At 43.9% G+C, this 18,547-nt stretch overlaps 1 protein-coding gene across 1 annotated transcript in view; it reads left to right on the top strand.

Annotated features, from left to right (window-relative positions):
* Positions 1–18,547, top strand: part of FAT3 (FAT atypical cadherin 3) — a 415,532-nt gene that overhangs the window by 173,206 nt on the left and 223,779 nt on the right. The window contains exon 3 of the mRNA XM_074816293.1: positions 15,318–15,632. Within this exon, the coding sequence (XP_074672394.1) occupies positions 15,318–15,632 (315 nt within the window). The remainder of the gene's footprint in view (positions 1–15,317; positions 15,633–18,547) is intronic.

Genomic DNA, 18,547 nt, shown 5'->3' with positions numbered 1-18,547 from the left:
CTTCTACTGAGTGCATCTGAGCCTTGCCCCGAATAAGCAAGGGAGTGTCTGGGTGGGTGCCTATGCCTCAGCAGCCCTTGGGTGCCAGGCTGACTGTTTTGCTTCCCAGAGTTGGGTAGAGCCACAACATCTCCTGGAAAAGCGGGTAGGGAAAGCTGGCAGACAGTACCATGAGTTTGGAGAACTCTGGTGGGATAAGGGCTGAGGTTTATGTCTTACATGAAAGGCTACACTTTGGAGAGCAGCAGCCAGAGCACATTTATTTGCTTCACTCTGTTCACAGCCAAAAGGAAACACCCACCGAGTCACTGGCACCGTTCCCAATGATCACGGTAGGGTTGTCTGCATTAAGGCTTTTATTATACTGCTCTGATTTGCCACAGTCCCTTGTGTATCTCCACTTCCCGCTCCCTTCTGTTTTCTTGTCTGAAGAAGAGTGTCCTACCTGTGGAAGATTTTTGAAGATAAATGTCAGTCTAACACTTCCCCAAGGTTAAAAGAACGGTACTTTCCACCAATATACTCCAGCATATTCCTATATACTCTTTGAACCTTGGATTTAATATCACACAGAGTATGGAGAGTGAAACAGAAGTATAATTATGGTCTGCTCGTGCAGGGTCTGTGCTAGGTTTGCCATTATAACCCCAGCTCCATTTCCTCTATGCAAGGTAGAAAATTAGAGTTCTGATTATCTTAATGTTCATGTGCAGTTTTTTCCTGCAGAGTTACCATGAGGTTGCTCAAGGGCTTTTGGAAAAAATCCAACATGGAAATGAGTTCTAGTTATTTCAGGTTTTTGCAATCACAGATATGGCTGTAGGTGAGGTGCCTCCCATGCAAAGCTTGTAGCTGTCTCTAAGACCTAAGCAAGATGCTTAGAAACATCTGGGATTGCTCTTGGCAATTTCTGTGGATATTTTTGCCATATTAGGAGAGAGTCAGCTTAATTGTGAGTGATCTTTGAACACTGATGACTAGTTTTGGTGAAAGATATATGCTGTTGGGGTATATGTTGGGAAATTAGAAAAGGAGGTTCAAAGAAAGTTGTGGGAGCAACCTACTGTCTAACACACAAAATAAGACCACTAGCAAAATCCCAAACTTTTAAGGAAGGTGAGAGTGTTTGAATTGCATTCAGGGAAGGATTTTTGAGCCAGTCAAGTGCAAAAAGCGACTTAGAAGCTGATGATTTCTAAGTAGGCAGTTCCTCAGTCTGCCCATTTGGGCTTCAAAAGAAAGACTAAACTCCGCAGTTACTTCAGTAGCGCTACAGTTAAATTCAGCATATAGTCAAGGACTGTCCTGCCCTTTTTGCTAATTCTGCAGGTCTGCAAATTCAGGTCTCAGTTAATGGAAGAGCCACACCCAGTTCATCAGTGGCCTTCTAGCTTGCCAGCTCAGATGAAGTTATCAGGAGTTTGCTGTGTGGTTCGTGGTATGAACTGGTAGATATCAGCTTCTCAACCATCATTTATCAGCCATCCGCAGATGGCTGTGGCCCTCTTTTATTAATACTGGAATGACTGTGGGTGAAAACATGATGCCAGTGTGGTTTCCCTGCAGAGGTTCAGAATCTATGCAAAGACTGTCTCATGATGACTTCTTTGTGGAGGTGAAAGAAGCCTGGGGTGTAAGACCCATTCTTGTGCTTAGGAATGTGACCACTGCTGCTCCTGTGTCTGTTCAACAAGGGAAACTGAACTCCCGTCCTTTCTGAAGCAAACAGCAAGAGATGGTCCTAATCTTCTCAATGCTGACAGGTGTTCTGAACTAAAATTTGGTCTCCAGACAAGCTCTTGCATTTTTTTCTCTGCTGCAGCCACCAAAACTGCCCAGAACAGAAGCAGCAGCTTGAGGTGGTTTTACACCCTGTGGACCTGAAGGATGAAAGGTGGGATCTCTTCCTCAGCCTCTTTAGAGAAGAGAGAGTAGACCTAAAAGCATACTTAAGAGAAAACGAACTGCTTTGTTTCCGGGCAGTTCAAAACAATAGTCCTGATTCAAAACAAGTCACCTCTTTTTTGACATGTGACTGTTGTGTACCCTGGCCCCTGTACACAAAGCCAGTGTGATACAGAGGAAAAACTTTCATTTTATGGACTTGAGGAGAGTCCTGAAAATGGGTTTCAATGCATCCAGTCTGTGTTTCACAGTGTGTTGCCTTGCAAAATAGCAGCGTTCTGCTACAGCATCATGGACAATATTGACAAAGTGTGTACTGCCTGGAGAGCCCTTATCCACTGGAAATTTCACTCAAAGAAACACAAGGGCAATTGATTGTTCTTACAAAGCCACGAGGTTGGCTGCCTGAGAGCCTCTTGTAATCTGAGAGTTTCTCCTCGAGCACAGAAGGGGACCAGGTTGTTTGCTGCCTGCCACCCCCCAGGTACATTCCTCCTGGTGCTCCACCTGGACAGCAGTGGTGGGTGTTGCTCCAGGCTCACTGTTGGTCATGGCCACCAGATGTGCTGCTTCTAATACCTTGCACACATCTCTAGGACAGGCTGTTTGGTTTCTTGCATGCCCTCATACATGACAGTGAGAAGATACCACAAGCTGGTTTTTCATTAAATGTATTTTCTCCCCTCCATGGGGATGGCAATTGCAGAGGCTGTTGGGACACCAAAAGTGACCATGGGAGTGGATGGACAGGTCGGGAGCAGTGCAGCAGCCCGGCATCACCTAGTGAACCTCCTTTCTCCAAGCTCCTTGGAGAAAACAGCTGGACAGTGTTCACAGATCTGTCGTGCTTAAAGCCAGAAGAGAGCAGACCATTTGGTTTCATCCCTTTTATATCTCTATTATATATCACTTTTATACGTCTTTACTGAGTGATCTTTCTCTAACTAAAGCATGGCATACATTTGCCACAAAATGTTTCTTCCCCAACAGTCTATACCCCTCATTTGCAGATCTGTAGAGATAGGAAGAAATTATTCCATGAATTAATAACCCTCTTTAGAAAAATAAATAATAAAGGTATCAAACTGATTGCTAATTTTATTTTTCCTGGCTTTAGTTTCCAATCATTAGATGTTGCTCCACCTTATTTTGTTAGACTAAAGAGCCCTTTACTTCCCGGTATTTCCCCATGAACTTTACATGGATTTTCTAATCAAGTTGCCTCTCCATCTTCTTTTTAATAAGCTTAGCAGATTGAAATCTTAAACTCTCTTACTGTAAATCATTGTCTCTGCTCCTCATACTGTTTGTGAAGCTCTTTTTTTTTTAATCTTCTTCAATTTTTTGACATGCTTTGTAAAATATACTCCAGAGTCATGCACAGTACCTCCAAGCAGAGGAAACACAGCTGTGCCGTGCAGGGGGGTTAAATGGTGCTCTGGTGCTGGCTCTGTGCATCACACTCCCCTCTTCCCTGCGTTGTTCATGTTCAAGTGCAGCGTGGCTATTAAACTCCTTTCAGAGGTTCTCTTTCTCTCCTTTTTGATTGCTCCTCTGGGTTTATGTTTGGATAGAGAGAAAGATAAAGGCAGATTTCAGGGTTAATGTTGTTACTCTTTTCATAGTTGTTCACTTGCTGTGGGCTGAAAGAAACAGCAGCAAAGGGCGCAGGGAGGGGGGGAGCGAGATGATTCTATTTCCAGCGTAATATATATAACTAAAAGGTGAAAGACATTTACTAGGTGGAATATTCCCAGTAGTCCCATGTCTGCTCTGGCCAACCGTCCCGGGCCAACACGCCTCAGTGCTGAGATCCATCAGGAGAGCCAGTGCCCGTTTATGTTGTACTTGAGCCTAGGTAGGGTCAGCATTACCCTCCTCAGCATGAAGGATCACTCGCTCCTCAGGGCAGCCTCCCCCAGCAACCAGGCTCCCCTGCAGAGCTGCCTCCGCTTCCCTCCACCTCCCTCACCACCAGTACAAAACAGTTGAAGCAGATCGGCACAGATTTTGCAAAAGGGTTCCCAGAACAATCTCTCATACTGTAGGCAGTACAAAAGATACAGAGCTCTGTAAAGAAAGAGGACCCTGCACAGAGGTCCCTTGCCAAGACTTTTATCGGAATCCTTTTGAGCATGCTTTGCCTTTTTTCTCCATCTCTTCTTCCTGCTTCAGCTTTGCTCCGCTTCTGATCTTGTTTCTAAAATAACCAGGAGCAAACCCTTCTTTTTAAAATAGCTTCACAGTCCTCCCGGCAGAGGACACGTGGGTCAGACTTTGATCTCTTTATTAATCTACTAAAGAGGATGTACAGAAAATCTGGGTTACTCTGGGCATTAGCCAGACCCTTTGAGAAAAAATGCCTCCATACAAACAGGTTATTATTGAGGTTTAACAGCTTTCGTCGTTGGTGCTAGCAATGTGAGGATTTCTGCTGGTACCATCCCCACGTTTGGTTTGGTTGGGAAGGCTTCAGGGGTGGGCACAAGGAATGGAAGAGTTTTGTAATCACAGTGGTGCTCAGAAAGCAAGGCAGACCTCAGTTTGCTGTAGGGACAAATAGATACAGAGGGATAAATGCATACAGAGAGGTTGTAATATTGAAGAGAATTCACAGTTTGTAATTCATGTGTGGCTGGAAACCCAGTAGCCACAAGTGCTTTAAAAAAAGTAAAAAAAAAAAAAAAAAAGTGTAATTCAATATAGTGAAATTATACCGTCAACTGTTGTTCTTCTGAGTTACATTAAGCACATGTTCCCAGAGTAGATCTTCCTGCAAGTCTTTATAAAAAGCTTGAGGTATCTGAATTTTGCACAGCACCTGCCACAGTAGCAAAATTGCACTTTTCATTTGTTTTTCTTGCCTCTTTGGCTGAAAATTTGAGCCTGCGCATGTCCATCGAATAGCACAAAGTTCATCCCATAAATAGGCATCGTATTTTGCTGTTCCTCTGAGACTGAAGAGGAAGGTGGATCTACCTGGGTCAAAAGGATGCCAGCAGCAGCTCACGTTCATAAAAGTTGAACAATACAGCTCAAGCCATGCGGGCTCGCAGCACATCCCATGTGTCAGAGAGGTGTCACAGTTTGTCCCATCATTCTCAAGCGCTTGTAGAGAGTAGGAAATGGTACATGGCAGTGGTTTAGTCATTGCTTGGGCTTCATGGCTCCTCTCAGCCTGGTTTTACTGCAGGGTTTTATTGCATTGTTCGGCAGTGATAGAGTGTGTTAAGCTTTCACAGAGATTATTCATAAATGAGAGGGTTTCTTTATAGTATTTGTGCTTTTGAAGGCAATTTGGTTCTTCCAGAGATGTCCATTGTGTGTTTTTTGTTTATCCATGTAAGATTATTTTTATTTATTTTTTTTCACCCAAGCAAAAAATATTAAAGCAAGATGAATATGGGTATTTCTTTAAATAAGTAGAGGGATGTGATGGAAGATACAGGAACCATAATAAAGCCTAGTCAGGTGAAAATGTTGGCACATCTTATTTCATTTAATTCATAAATGGAAGAAGATAGAGAATTTATTTGACTAAGCCTCTGTTTCAGCGTCTTGATGATATGTTTGGAAAATTGCTCTAAAATTGATGTGTAAGTGACCTTGAAGATGTTGTATTAAGTGATAGCTCATTGTGATGTGAAGTTGTAAGCCTTCCCCCCCCCAACCCAAATAAAGCAAGCAAAGGAAACCAGCAGCATTTAATTTAAGTCATTTGAAGGTAAAGAAGGAAGAATGTTGCCTTGAAACTCAAAATACAAGTAACCTGGAAGGTCAAGCACCTAATTTGAGGTGTGCCTCTATTTTAGTGCCGTTAAGGTGCTGCTTTACTGGGAAGTCTGTCCTCATGGAAGCAGTCCTACAGCATTGGTGTCTGTTTTGGGACACCCAGGGAGCTGCGATCAGACCCCTGAGAAAATCCAGTCCCTATGGTGGGTAGCACTGCTAATTCAGTATTCATTTGGATCACATCATTCAAAGATATATGTATATGAATATATATAAAAATATATACACACACACTCTCCATATTTGTTGGAATTCATATATATATGGTTATACAAAAATATTCATACATTCATATATATTAATATACTCCTATATATGAATATCAACAAATATGTTAACATACATAGATATTTATTCTTATCATTTTGATTTGAGGGGACACTGGCCAGACCTAAACTTGATTATCACCTTTAATTAGTTGAACTTCCCCTCTACCTGTAGTAAATTAATTTATATTTGTGTTTTGCAGCCTGAGGCAAGGCTGGCCAAGGTCTGTGTTCAGGCAGGACGCCATCCCCAGCCTGGTGTCCAGGTCATGCCCAGGCAAACCATGCTGATGGGTCTGTACTTGATCTAATGACCCCTGCCAGACAAGATCTGCAATTGCACTGTGCATCCAAGTCATACAAGTATCCCTGACTTCGGCTGAGCTGTTGGCTGGCCCGAGACCTCAGAGGTCTGAGGAAGTTTCCATACATACCTGATAGGGATTTCAGACCAACTGGACATGCTTGGTCTAAAACATTGCCTGGTGGTGATTTCTTGTATGAGCAGGAGCAGTTTACAGCCCTTCTGTACACCCAGTGCTGTGCACACAACATCAGTGGTGGTCCCTCCTTTGGAAATAGCCCACACTTGAAATTGCCCTTGAAGCACATGGTGGCATGTTGTGTCCAGTAAGAGTTGTAAACCTGTACATTATCTACCTACTTATCTATTACATGGAGATATATTACATTTATTAACATGTTGAATGTCCTTGTCACAATCCTGGCTGGTTGTGATATTCATGATACTGTGTGTAATAACACGGTAAAAGATCTATTTGCAGGCTAATCCAGTGTCGGTGGAAATAACATTGCTGAGAATTGGCTTTCTAATTCTCTTTTACTGCTCTGGGAACTCAGACATAATATTCACTGCAGAAACTGCATTTTGAAGTAACAGTAAATTTGAACATTGAAAATATCAGTAAAAAAGCAAAAATTGAAAGTTAAACCCTGGACAGTAATGTTACCTGTCTTGCATTGTTTGATAAGCATGGTTTATTATATATGTTTTAGATTTAAACCAGAAAAAAGAATATTAGGAAGTTCTAAATATGTAGAGACTCACAAAGTTAATAAAGCTTTTGGACTTGTTCCTGGGCATGATCTAGTCTCCATTTAAGTCAATGGGGATTCTTCCATTCGCTTCAATAGGAGCTGGGTTTGCGTTTTAATATGCATTAAAGCCTAGAAAATTTGTGCAATAAAATAAAAACAGGAGACCACACTTTGCACGATGGGGGGGCTTAAATGAAGGCACTGAAATAGCATTTAATCACCAGAGTAAGGAGCCCAATATTCAAAGCTGCCGGCTGCGAGCGGTGGGGGGGATGAGCAATAGGTCTGCTTCATGCTCTGGTTGAGTTTGTGATACTGTCGTCCGTATTCAGAACTGGCACTGGTGATTCATGGCTTGAGAGGTCTTAAAAAAGAGGTGAATAGCATGTATGATTTATTCTGATTCCTACTGACTTTGGTGGCCCCAGTGCACTGAATCCATCTGGCATCGGTGCTCAGGTTCCTGTCTTTGTTACACTAAAGCTGTTTAATCTTGGGCATTATATTTACAGTTTACCCTTAATGGAAGTAACTAAATAAATATTTGCTAAAAGAGGCGTGCACTCTGCTTTTATACACCCCACAGCCATTCTATGTGAAGGACCTAAATAAAAAAAATATATGGGTTAGGCGTAATGTTAGCTTTCTTGAAATCATAAATTTTCTTCTTTAATTGGGTGTGAAATTTCTTCCTACAAATCATGCCATTTTGGTTAATTTTACATTTGTTGGTTTGATGAATAATGGTCTTGCAGTATTTTTAAACTTTTCCTGCCTACGATAGCTCTCTGCTAAGTGTCCTTCAGAAATCATGTCTTTGCTCAACACAAGGAATCCAGATTAGCTCTGACATTTGCGTTTACACTCACAAATCTTTCCATGGCCCCCCTGTGCAACGATGTGTGGAGGCAGGATCCAGCCGGAGCTCGGCGGCAGGAGCAAGGGTAGGCAGATGTAAAGCCTTAGTCTCAGTGAGGACAGGTGAGGTGTGTGTAAACTCTTTCTACCCCTCTGTATTTTAACCCAACAAGCTTTGAAAAAAATACCACTATTCAACTTTTTTCTTCTAAAGCTGCATTTATTTATTATTTTTTTCCCAGCAAGGCAATGCAACAGAGGACCTTTGGCTGATGGCTCGGTGACAGGCAGAGTGTTGTGTTTACTGCCACGAGACTTGTGGAGTCTTTGATGAGGGTCATGAATAATTAGTAGCATTTCGGAATCACTGATTTTTTCTTTTCTTCCTTTGAATTTGCGGGATGAAACAGAGCCCTGAGTACTTCGCTGTCAGTAGGCATTCCTGACTCTGCCTCATTCCTGTCGTTTTAATTTGGGGACAAACCAGCTTCTGCTTTGTAGCTGTTTTGCACTGAGTGCCTTTGTTTTGAAGCTGGAGGAGGGAGGGGCAGATTTAGGGCTCTGGAAATGTGTTTTTGTAGTGCTTTGTATGGCAGAAGCTGACATGGCCCTTGCACATATTGAGGGTGAGTTTGCAGGTGCCCTGGGGGCTGGAGTCAGGAAGGTGCATCCATCCCTCTTAGTCCTTCAGTCATCTTAAGGTTTATATATTTTTATAGCTACTTGTCGTGGTTTGAGCTCAGAGAGCAACTGAGCACCATGCATCCACTCACTCCCCTCTTCCCCCCCCCCCCTCCCCCCCCCCTCCCCTTGCAAGGAGAAGATAAAGTGAAAGGTTCAGGAATCAAGGTAAGGACAGGGAGAGATGATTCATCTATTATGGTCATGGGCAGAAAACAGACTCCTTAGGGGAAGAAAAAAAGAACATCGCTTTAATTCAGACACTAACAACAACACTTAACAGAGTAGGACAGTGAGAAGCATTACAATGTCTTAAAACCATCTTCCCCCCACCCCTCCCTTCTTCCCGGACTCAGTTTTGTACCCAATATCTCTACCTCCTCCCCACTGGTGATGCAGAGGACAAGGAATGGGGGGTGTGGTCAGTCCTGCCACTTCTTCCTCCTCAGGGGAGGAGGGGGAGAGCTTCTGGCATTCTTCCCCGGCTCCAGCATGGTTCCCCTCTCATGGGAGACAGTCCTTCACAAACTTTCTCTGACACGAGTCCCTCCCATGGGCTGCAACATTTCCCTGGCTGCTCCGGCATGGGTCACCCCCATGTGTTGCAGTCCTCCCAGTGCCGAACTACAACCGCGGGGGCTTCTTCTCCCCACAGAGTCCCAGGCTCCTTTGGGTGCAGCCACCTGCTCCAGCATGGGGTCCTCCACAGCCACAGGTCAGCATCTGCTCCAGCAGTGACCTCCATGGTGGCAGTGGGGTGACCCTGCTGTCTCACCACAGGCTGCAGGGTGGGTGCACCAGCGCACCTCCCTGCCTTCCTCCTCCCTCCTTCCACTGACCTCAGTGTTCACATAGATGTCGCAACTTCTTCTTACAACTCCCACTTCTCCTCCAAGGTTCCCCTTCTTAAATACATTATCGCAGAGGCACAGCTAGTTGGCCCAGCCTTGTTGCAAAGACAAGTCTGACTTGGAGCTGGGGGAGCTTAGAGAAGCTTCTCACAGGGGCCACTGCTGTAGCCCCATCCCCCGCTACCAAAAACCCCACCACTCACTCAAACCCAGGACACTACTTGAACCACTAAACCTTACATTTGCACTAGCAAGGAGCTCTCTTTGGGTGGGAAGGGACATGCTACACTCTGACTGGGAACATCTGAGGGGATGCTGCTGAGGTGTCACCTCCATCCTGCCTTGCAGCTTGTGCTGAGGGCAGGCTGCCTTTGCTGCCTTCCACTCCTCCTGCCCTCCTCTGTGGCCACCCCTGGGTCAGGCTTTGGGAATAAGTGGGCTGTTCACCTTATCCGGCCTTTCCTAATTTCCCAGTCTGAGATGCAGATTTGTACAATGACCTCATATTCCTGAAAAAGGGTTCTTCTAACAACATCTTGTTATTGAGGTTCTTCACAATTGAACAACTAGGAAGAGCTGACGGTATTAAGCACGATGTCCCCCTGCAAAACCACTGCAGTATTTTGAAAAAGAGATAATTAAGGGATTTTCTGTAATACTTATGTGTGATAGAAGTGTTTGGAAGAGTAACAGATACTTCCAAGTCAGTCCTCTTTCTGTCTGCGCAGGAACCTCCCTGCATCTTGCTCATCATTTGCTGAAACTGAGTATGACTACTTATACTAGCAACATTTATAACACAGGCTACTGAGCAAAATCACATGCTACATTATTTTTGCATCCAGGCCAATAACTTGGGTAGGTGAATAGGTTATATTGTCCCAGTACCAAGATACCACATGATAGGAGGTTCCAGCCCATCCCTGGAAGCAGTTGCTCCTGCCAGATATCCTCCACATTGAGTATTTGCACTCTACTTTTTCTGCCATTGACTCCAGCCATCAGATCTCGATTTGCTTTTCTCAGCTAGACTAAAGAGCCTTGTTACTCTCTTCTACTTTTCCTTGCCCAGCTTCTTAGATACCACCAAGTTGTCTTTTAATCTTTCCTTGAAAAAAACCTAACCAGAATTGAACTCTTTTCAATGTTTGTGCTATTGAGAGTATTCATGAAGGATGATCTGACTTTTAGGAGGAACGTATGTGCAAAGCAGATATCCATGGTGATGGGCACCTATGTAAACACATGGGCTGACAGCTCCAGTAAACACTCTCTTGCAGAGCTGTGGCAGGTCCATTCATCACACGACCTATACATAAAGTATTGTCAAACACGTAAGGTAAGCAAACAGGGGGCAAAAAAGAGATGAGCAAAGAAATAATGCTTTTCTCTAATCCCTTTTTGTTTTAAGAGCCTCTCGTGTTTCTCATGACTATAGTAAATACATAACTTTGAGATAATTTTTGAGTGGACTGCATCATTTGAAGTGGTCTGCTGAAAGATGTGCAGTAAATCAGTGGGAGAGGCAGAAAGGAAATCCAGTTGGCTGATTCTTTGTCCACTTTAATATCTATTGGCTTCACACTCCTATTTTTTTTGCCTTCACCCTTTATAATGTAGCATCTCCCTGTGTGCTACTTGCAGGAGCCATAGAGAAAACATTATCCCATTATTTTCCCAGGGAAAGAGGGAAAACATGCCTTTAAGAGAAACAAGCACACAACCTTTGCATTGCTGGCACATTGCCGAGCCCAAGGACTGCACTTAATTTACATATAAATGTGCCCAGGATTTTAATCAGGCATTAATGCACTCTGTTGTTATTTTTCACTTATAGTGTTCGTAATGCATGTGGTGCTTGGTGAATTGCATAGGGCAAATGAACTTGGAGGAATGCAATGGCAAGCATATCGGTGGCACCGCTTTTTGGATTGATGGCTGGCTTTATTTCAGAGACTGCCCTGGGCTTGAGGAAGTGCTGGCTTCAGTCCTGCAGGGATACTGTAAAATCTGGCTGAGGGTGACATAAAGAGTTCACTTACAGACTGCTCGGTTGGATTTCAGCTGCCTCGTGTAGAAATAGTAGTGCTTCCGTGGCGTAGAGTCCCAGTGGACGGGAGCATCTGTTTTTCTGCCTTGTTCAGAAATGTGTCTGCAAAATCTTGGAACTTTTTCTTTTTTAATCACTTTGAAATTTTCGGGATCTCTGCTGGTGTTTCTTATTATTTCTTGATTTGTTTAGCTTAGTTGTCATTACCTTGTTCATGTTTCTCTTCTAATTAGCAGGCAGCTGGGAAGAGTGCACCACAAAAGCTGTCCAAGAAAAGTCTTAGAGCTGTTCCCAAAGGCCTCTCCTCCCCTCTGCTCTCCTGGCCCTGAAAACAAAGTTCTGTCTTTCTTTAGTATCTGTTAATATCTATAAGCTTTGAAGTAAGTGAGGTCTTTTCTGAATTTGTTGTGGTCTTATCCAGGGGTATTCTTGGCCTTTCCCATGCTTTCACTCAGCTAAAGTGAATAAGAGGCTAACTGTGGACTGCCCCAGGAAATATTTTGCGGCTCCTTGTGCCAGGTCTATCAATCTTTTTGCTTTTCATGCCATGGTAATGAAGAAGCAGTGCTGATAATCAAATGCCATCGTTAGTCTTCAGAGTTAACACCTCATACAAAGACTAAGTTTGACATCCATCTGGAAGGTGTTACACGTACCTACATAGAGAGATTGGTTAAATATTCAAGCAGCAGGTGTGTTCTTGTGGGTTCTCACTTTAGACCCATATTTGGTTAGACAGCAAGGAGGCACTTTGTGCAGGACATTCGAGAGCACAGTAGAAGCTGTTCCTGGGGCAATATGAGAGTTTCCATGTGGAAAACCTGAAAACGAACAAAGACCTTCTTATTTATCAAGCTGCTGTGTGGTGGTGACAGGTGAAATGACAAGACATATTGTGCAAAAGGAATTAATTTATATCTGGGACCTTTTAATAAATCAAAACTAAAAAGAAGAACCAGTGTAGCAGACCCATTGGCAGTTGCTAACACTTGTTCAATGATCCTTCCCTTCTGAAATACAGAAATGGAAAGTAACTGTTGCCAGGAGTCATAAAATGAAGGAGTGACTCGGAAGGTAGATTTATTATCAGCTCAGTATTGGTGAAATTCAGCTTCATAAACAGAGGTTAATCTGCTAAAACCTTCTGTGCTCTCACTGGGGGAAAACCCTACTTGTTTCAAATTTTGTTTAAAGATCTAAAATAATTCTTCTTGTCTTCTGAATAAATCAACATCTCTAGGAGCTCTAACGTTCATCATTTTTTGCCTCATCCTTGCCCACGTGGATTTTATTTTATTTATCTGTTTCCATGGGGTGTCATTTATTATGGGCTCTTCTCATCCCTGCAATGTAATTTCTCTTCTGGACTTCTAGGCATTTTCATCACAGTTCACTACATATTTCACCCATGTTTCTACTGAAAGTCGTTACATAGCACTGACTGCTGCCGACAAGAATATTTAGAATACACTCTGCCTTTGTCCTCCAGCGCTGCATTACTCACCTTTGTTGGGTGAATAATATATCTGAGCAAGAAGGACATGGATCTGATGTTACTAGAAAAAGACCTAAGCCCATACATGGCTGGAACTGGTACTGCTCCTTTCCCCTTCCTCTCTATATGGTTGATCAAATTATGGGAAAACACTTGGTTCAAACTAGCATTAAAAAACGTAACAAAAAAATCCCAAACTTGAAAAAATTATTTAGAAAATTTTGAGAAAAGATGCGTCCTGTAAGACATGTGCAAGTACATCAGGTATCTCTGTAACTGTGTGGTGAGTTCTGTGCTGCCTCCTGCCCAGAGTTGGATGGGGGATGTCACAAGCCAGGGCCTGACTCAGGCAACATCCCTTCTCACTTGGTGGGCTTCTCTGTCTTACACCAGGGGTGGTAGTCCCTTAAGACTGAAGTTTCATCATTCGCCGCTTGCTGCTACCCCTCATGAAAGCAGTTTACTAAGTTTGCCAGTAAACTTCAGTATAGGATGTGTTCTGCTGTGAAATGTCCAAGGAGGTTGGCACCGGCGCTGTTCATAGCATTAGACATCAGAAGCTCAAATCCATCCCTTCTGCTGATGTCTCAGGAGCACAGGGCCATCATTTTTCACAGCTGCTCTTCAAGAAATGGAATAGACTTACCAGTTAACTTTTAAACTAAAGGTCTTGTCTGAATTCGGTGTCATTAAAGGATTAATTAACTGCCAGATTTGATGCATAACCTTGTAAGACTGAGGCTGAGGAGCAATGCAGATAAATTCCATCTAAACTTTACATACCTCATTAAGAAGGACTCCTGGTAGGACTCGTGAGGAGGATCCCTTCTTGGCAGCCGGCGCTCTGCAGAGTGGCTGAGCACAGAGCCTGCACCTTAGCAATGCCCAAAGTCTGCCTGAAGCACCTCTCTGCCTATTTCAGGGTCTTCAAAACTTTCCTAAGACTTCAGACTGTCATAGAAACTTTCAGTGCAGTCTGATACTTAAAAAACCCAAAAAGCCAAAAGGCATGCACATCCCTTATTGGTACTGATCTTAAAGCACCTCTTTCCTCAGATTAACTGATAGCATTGTTCTAAGTAGCATCAAGCACATCTGAGACTAAATTCAAGTTTCTTGTACTCCTGTCTTGCCCTGCAACTTCTCCACCAGTTTCCATCTACTAATGACATGAGTTAATAATGGTTTGCAAACTGTCCTTTTTAGTATATCTCAAGCTTGAAAGCCACCATATTAATGTAGCCCGAGATTTAATAACGCTGTATTAGGAGAGGAAAACGGTATATGTGTTGCAGAAGTGGTGGGAAAGTGCATTTACTTATTTTGATGCTGGTGTGGTTGTGTGTGTGGTACTGGCGTATTTCATCCTCTGTGCATTCGTGGTCAGTGTTCAAGTCGGTGGACGTTCAGACTACGCAAATACAAACAGGTCTTCCAGTCCTCAGAGGTGTTTCTGGTTTAAGGACCCTATATCTGTTTTTACCTGTTGTCTTCATAGTTTTGGTGTTCATTTCAGGAGCAGGATGGATTTCTAAATCACTTTATGCAGAAATGAGGTGGATGGACGTCCTTCATGGCAGGAACCATGTGGGAGTGGGGGTGGTACTTCAATGGAGTGGTGGGTGCCATGCCTCTTTGCGGCTGTGTTATATACAAACACACTTTCTCTTGTGGTTTCTTAGGACCAGGTAGGAAACCAGCTGGTGTTTTCTTAAACCAATAGGTAGAGTGGCCAAACCCTTCTTTTCTCTGTGATAAAAGAGGAAATACTGGTTGTCTAAGAGCTTCTACTATGTGAGCTTTTGATTGCTTGTTATCCAGGTTTTTGGCATTGTGCAATGCGTGATCTCATTATTAAATTTACCATCTGTTTTCTGAACTTGAATGGATTTATTTTAAACTGCCACCTAGGTTTTCTTCTTTAGAAAGGGCACTGGCAAGGAGCTTGAAAAGACAAGCTACTTTTTCTTGTGCAATTCATTGTCAATGGTGATATCCCTCTCTACCAAGGTTTATACAAGTTCACATCACCAGCAGAAAATGATGGTGTTTCTTCCATTACTCTGCCAGCTGCAGTCCCAGCAGAGAATTGTCTATGATATTAGGACACTTTTGAAAAGCCATCTTTTTTTACATCTCCCCTGAATCTCTCGGGACAAAGGATTGAGGTGTTGAACAAGGTTCAGGGAACAATGCCCAAGTTCAAGTTTCTGTTTTCATTTTATGCACAACTTTAATTTTTCTAAGGGTGGAGTATTTGTTATATGCCAAATGCATTTCTATAGTAAAGCCAAATCAAAATAGTTGTGATGTTGCATTGATCCCATACCTGATATCCTCTGCTTTCTGTTTTTCTGCAGGAGTTATCTACACAGCAGATATTCTTGACCGGGAGACAACCAGATCCTACTGGTTGACAGTGTATGCAACTGATCACGGTGTTGTCCCACTCTACACTACCATCGAAGTCTACATTGAAGTGGAGGACATGAATGACAACGCCCCCCTCACCTCTGAACCTATCTATTACCCAGCCGTCATGGAAAACTCCCCGAAGGATGTATCTGTCATTCAGATCCAAGCGCAGGACCCTGACTCCAGCACTAATGAAAAACTGACTTACCGGATTACAAGCGGAAATCCTCAGAACTTCTTTGTAATCAATCCTAAAACAGGTAACAAAATCCTGATGCCTTACGGTGGTGGGAAAATGCAATTTAAATGTTTATCAGCTTGCTCCCCTTCAGGATCTGCTGGTGTTGCACTGCTTTCCAAACCTCTGTTTCCTGGTTAGTTGTGTGTCTAAAGCATCTTGTGTGTGTCTAAAGCATTCTCTTGTGCATCGGTACACAAACGCACTGGCAGATGATGTGCTGCAGATGTGCTGCTGCAGCAACCACTCTTCTGTAGGTCACCAAATACCTTCTGACTGTTGCCTATTCCCTGTGCCTATAGGGATGAGACTTTGCTACTCTGAGTCTGCAGAGCAATGCTAGGAAGCAGATTCAAGCTGTTGTAATTCATGGAGTGGTGTCTTGTCCTTTGTAAGCTGGCATGTCACCTCTGAAGTGAGTGGCATGACTATTGTCCAGCACATGTAATTAGGCTCCACAGTACAGTAGCTGGATGTAATTCTACAGCTAGTTTTATGCAAAAAGACCATTTATATAATCTAAAAGCCCCTCTGGCCTTTAAGAAAAAAAAAATCTGGTTTTGCATTGATTTGTAACAGCTGGGGATGTAGCCTGTGGGTGCAGTGTGGCAGATACAGTTTTCAGTTAAAGTGCTGCTGTTGGCTGGCCTGACCCCGCCATGGCGGAGCACTGCGCCCATGCAGACCCGCCCTGTGCATCTCTCTGCCCTCGGAGTCTTTGCTGAGCCAGCCATCCCCAGTGCCCAGTTGAGGAAGAAATGGCCCTAGAAGACATAGCCCAAGGTTGTGGATGCTCTGCTGGTTGCCTACCTGTGCTTGGCCACAGGTGGTCCTTGCTCCGGTGTGTACCTGGCCATCCCTTGCTCTTTATCTGACTGGTGGGGACCATCCAGCATGGTCCAGGGCTAAAGAGTCAGGGGGCTCTTTCGCAGTGATAGGCTGATCTTTACCAAAGTAGTTCAGAGGATTCACACAGGTCTCATGCTGGTTGTGATGCTTGTTTTGCTCTGGGGTTTTGATTTTTTACAAAAAATTTATTTATGTATGCTGCAAATTTCTAAACAGCTAGAAAACCAGAAAGAATAGACCTGAGAGGGAACATCTTTAATTTGATGTAGAAAAATTACATTCTCTAAATAGGTTTTCAACATTTGGCTGGGCAATCCTATTGCAATGTGTAGCATAAGAAGGGGTCAGGATCTTTTCAAGCATAAGCCCAGGTGAAGAATCATGGAGCATGTATAATCACTGTCTTCAATCTGCTGAGCCCTAAGGCACATATCTCACTTATTTTTAACACTTGAAATGGCCAAAGATGGCTCTTCCATCTGCATCCCTTCTCCCCCTCCCCACCCCATAAATCCCATCTGGGCAAAGTAGCAGAGTTAGGACTCTGCAGTGTTTAATGCTCGTGCTTCCCTCCCGTCGGCTCCTCCCACACAGCAACCTGCTCAGCACAGCTCCTCTCACCTGCACGGTAGCCAGGCTGAGGCCATGCTGAGGACCAGAGGTGGGCCTGATGCAGCCCCACAGCACCCAAGCCTGGTAGCACAGCGTGTGGGGTGGCTCTTCCTCCTGCCAGAGCAGCGGGCAGGGATGCTTTTCCCAAAGAAGGAGATCTTCCCCACAGTTAACACTGAAGATGGTTCATCTTCATTTTGCACTGAGGAAATTGGTGTCTGAGTACTTAAAGGCTTCAGGATGAGTAATGTTTCTGCTTGGGCAACCCCCAAAGGGCCCCCATTGCGTTCAGGCTGGTGGCTGGCTGGGATCTGTCATAGAGGAGTTAAACCATTCCTTTCTATCCACCTTGGTGCCAAACACAGAGAAGTGAGAGCCGGGCAAGGGAGCCTCTTTTAATTTGTTTTTGCCTTTGAAAATGATGGGGCTGATAGAGCGTGTGTGCATGAAGATGCCTTGTGCCAAAAGAGAGGTTTGTCATTTTGAACACGACGACTTTGATCTCTCTTGGAAGGAAAGCGTCGACGTGTGGTGAGGTCTGCCTGCCTGGCCTCAACATCAGGAGGCTTTCTCCAGATGGGATGCTGATGTCTGAGGAATAAAAGCATAATGGATTTTCCTAGAGAGTGCCCTTGGGGGTCTCTGGCCAGGCTCCTTTCAGCCATCTCCCTGCAGTGCACTAGTTTCTCTAAAACAGCGTTTTACACTCTGGTTGTTTTATACAGGCAACTTCTGCACACACAGAGGAAGTTTATAGCTTGCCGACCCCATATGCTCACTGGGATTCAGCACAGCAGTAACTCACGTAGCGCTTTGCACAGCAGTCCTAAATGTGGCAGTGTGCTGTATAATCAAGACAGAAAGGTTTAACGTGAACCCACATATGAGGCGATTGCCACATACGTGGGTTGAGCGAGCGTGCTCCTGCTGCTGGGGGAGAGCAGTCATTTGTGAGAAAGGGGATCTTTTACTTTCTGTGTCTCTTTGGAAGTTTAAACAGTGCCAACAAACTGACATCTCACTCCTGTGACTAATCAGGTGCTGAGAGGCAACATGAATGCAGCATCCCACATTTTTTACATCCTTTCATGGGAATAGGAAGAAGTTGGCCTCCACTAGAGATGGGGAGTTGGCTGGAGTGTACGGATGCTCTTGGGGTACTGAAAAGTTTCTCTGATGCCTGACTGATTGGGCTTTGCTAATGTTCTCAGGGTTAAACCTGTCACTGGATTTGCAGCTAGAAGTGAGTATCCCCTAAACCCAGATTATTCAGAGGCTCAGGAAGACAGGTGGGAGAGAGGAGTTTGGCATCCTTCACTGCAAAGCAGCATGGATCATGGTTCACAGAACACTACCTTAGATCACCTGGCTATATTGCAGCAAGAAATCTCCCACTATTTCTGGAGAATAAGGACTCCTGTGCCCTCCTTCTTGTTTTTAGGACTTGGTGCTTTGTACCAACAAAGTTGGTTTTGT

The sequence above is a fragment of the Strix aluco genome, chromosome 2, assembly GCF_031877795.1.
Source record: "Strix aluco isolate bStrAlu1 chromosome 2, bStrAlu1.hap1, whole genome shotgun sequence".
Lineage (NCBI taxonomy): Eukaryota > Metazoa > Chordata > Aves > Strigiformes > Strigidae > Strix > Strix aluco.
This window is presented reverse-complemented; position numbering and strand designations above follow the sequence as displayed.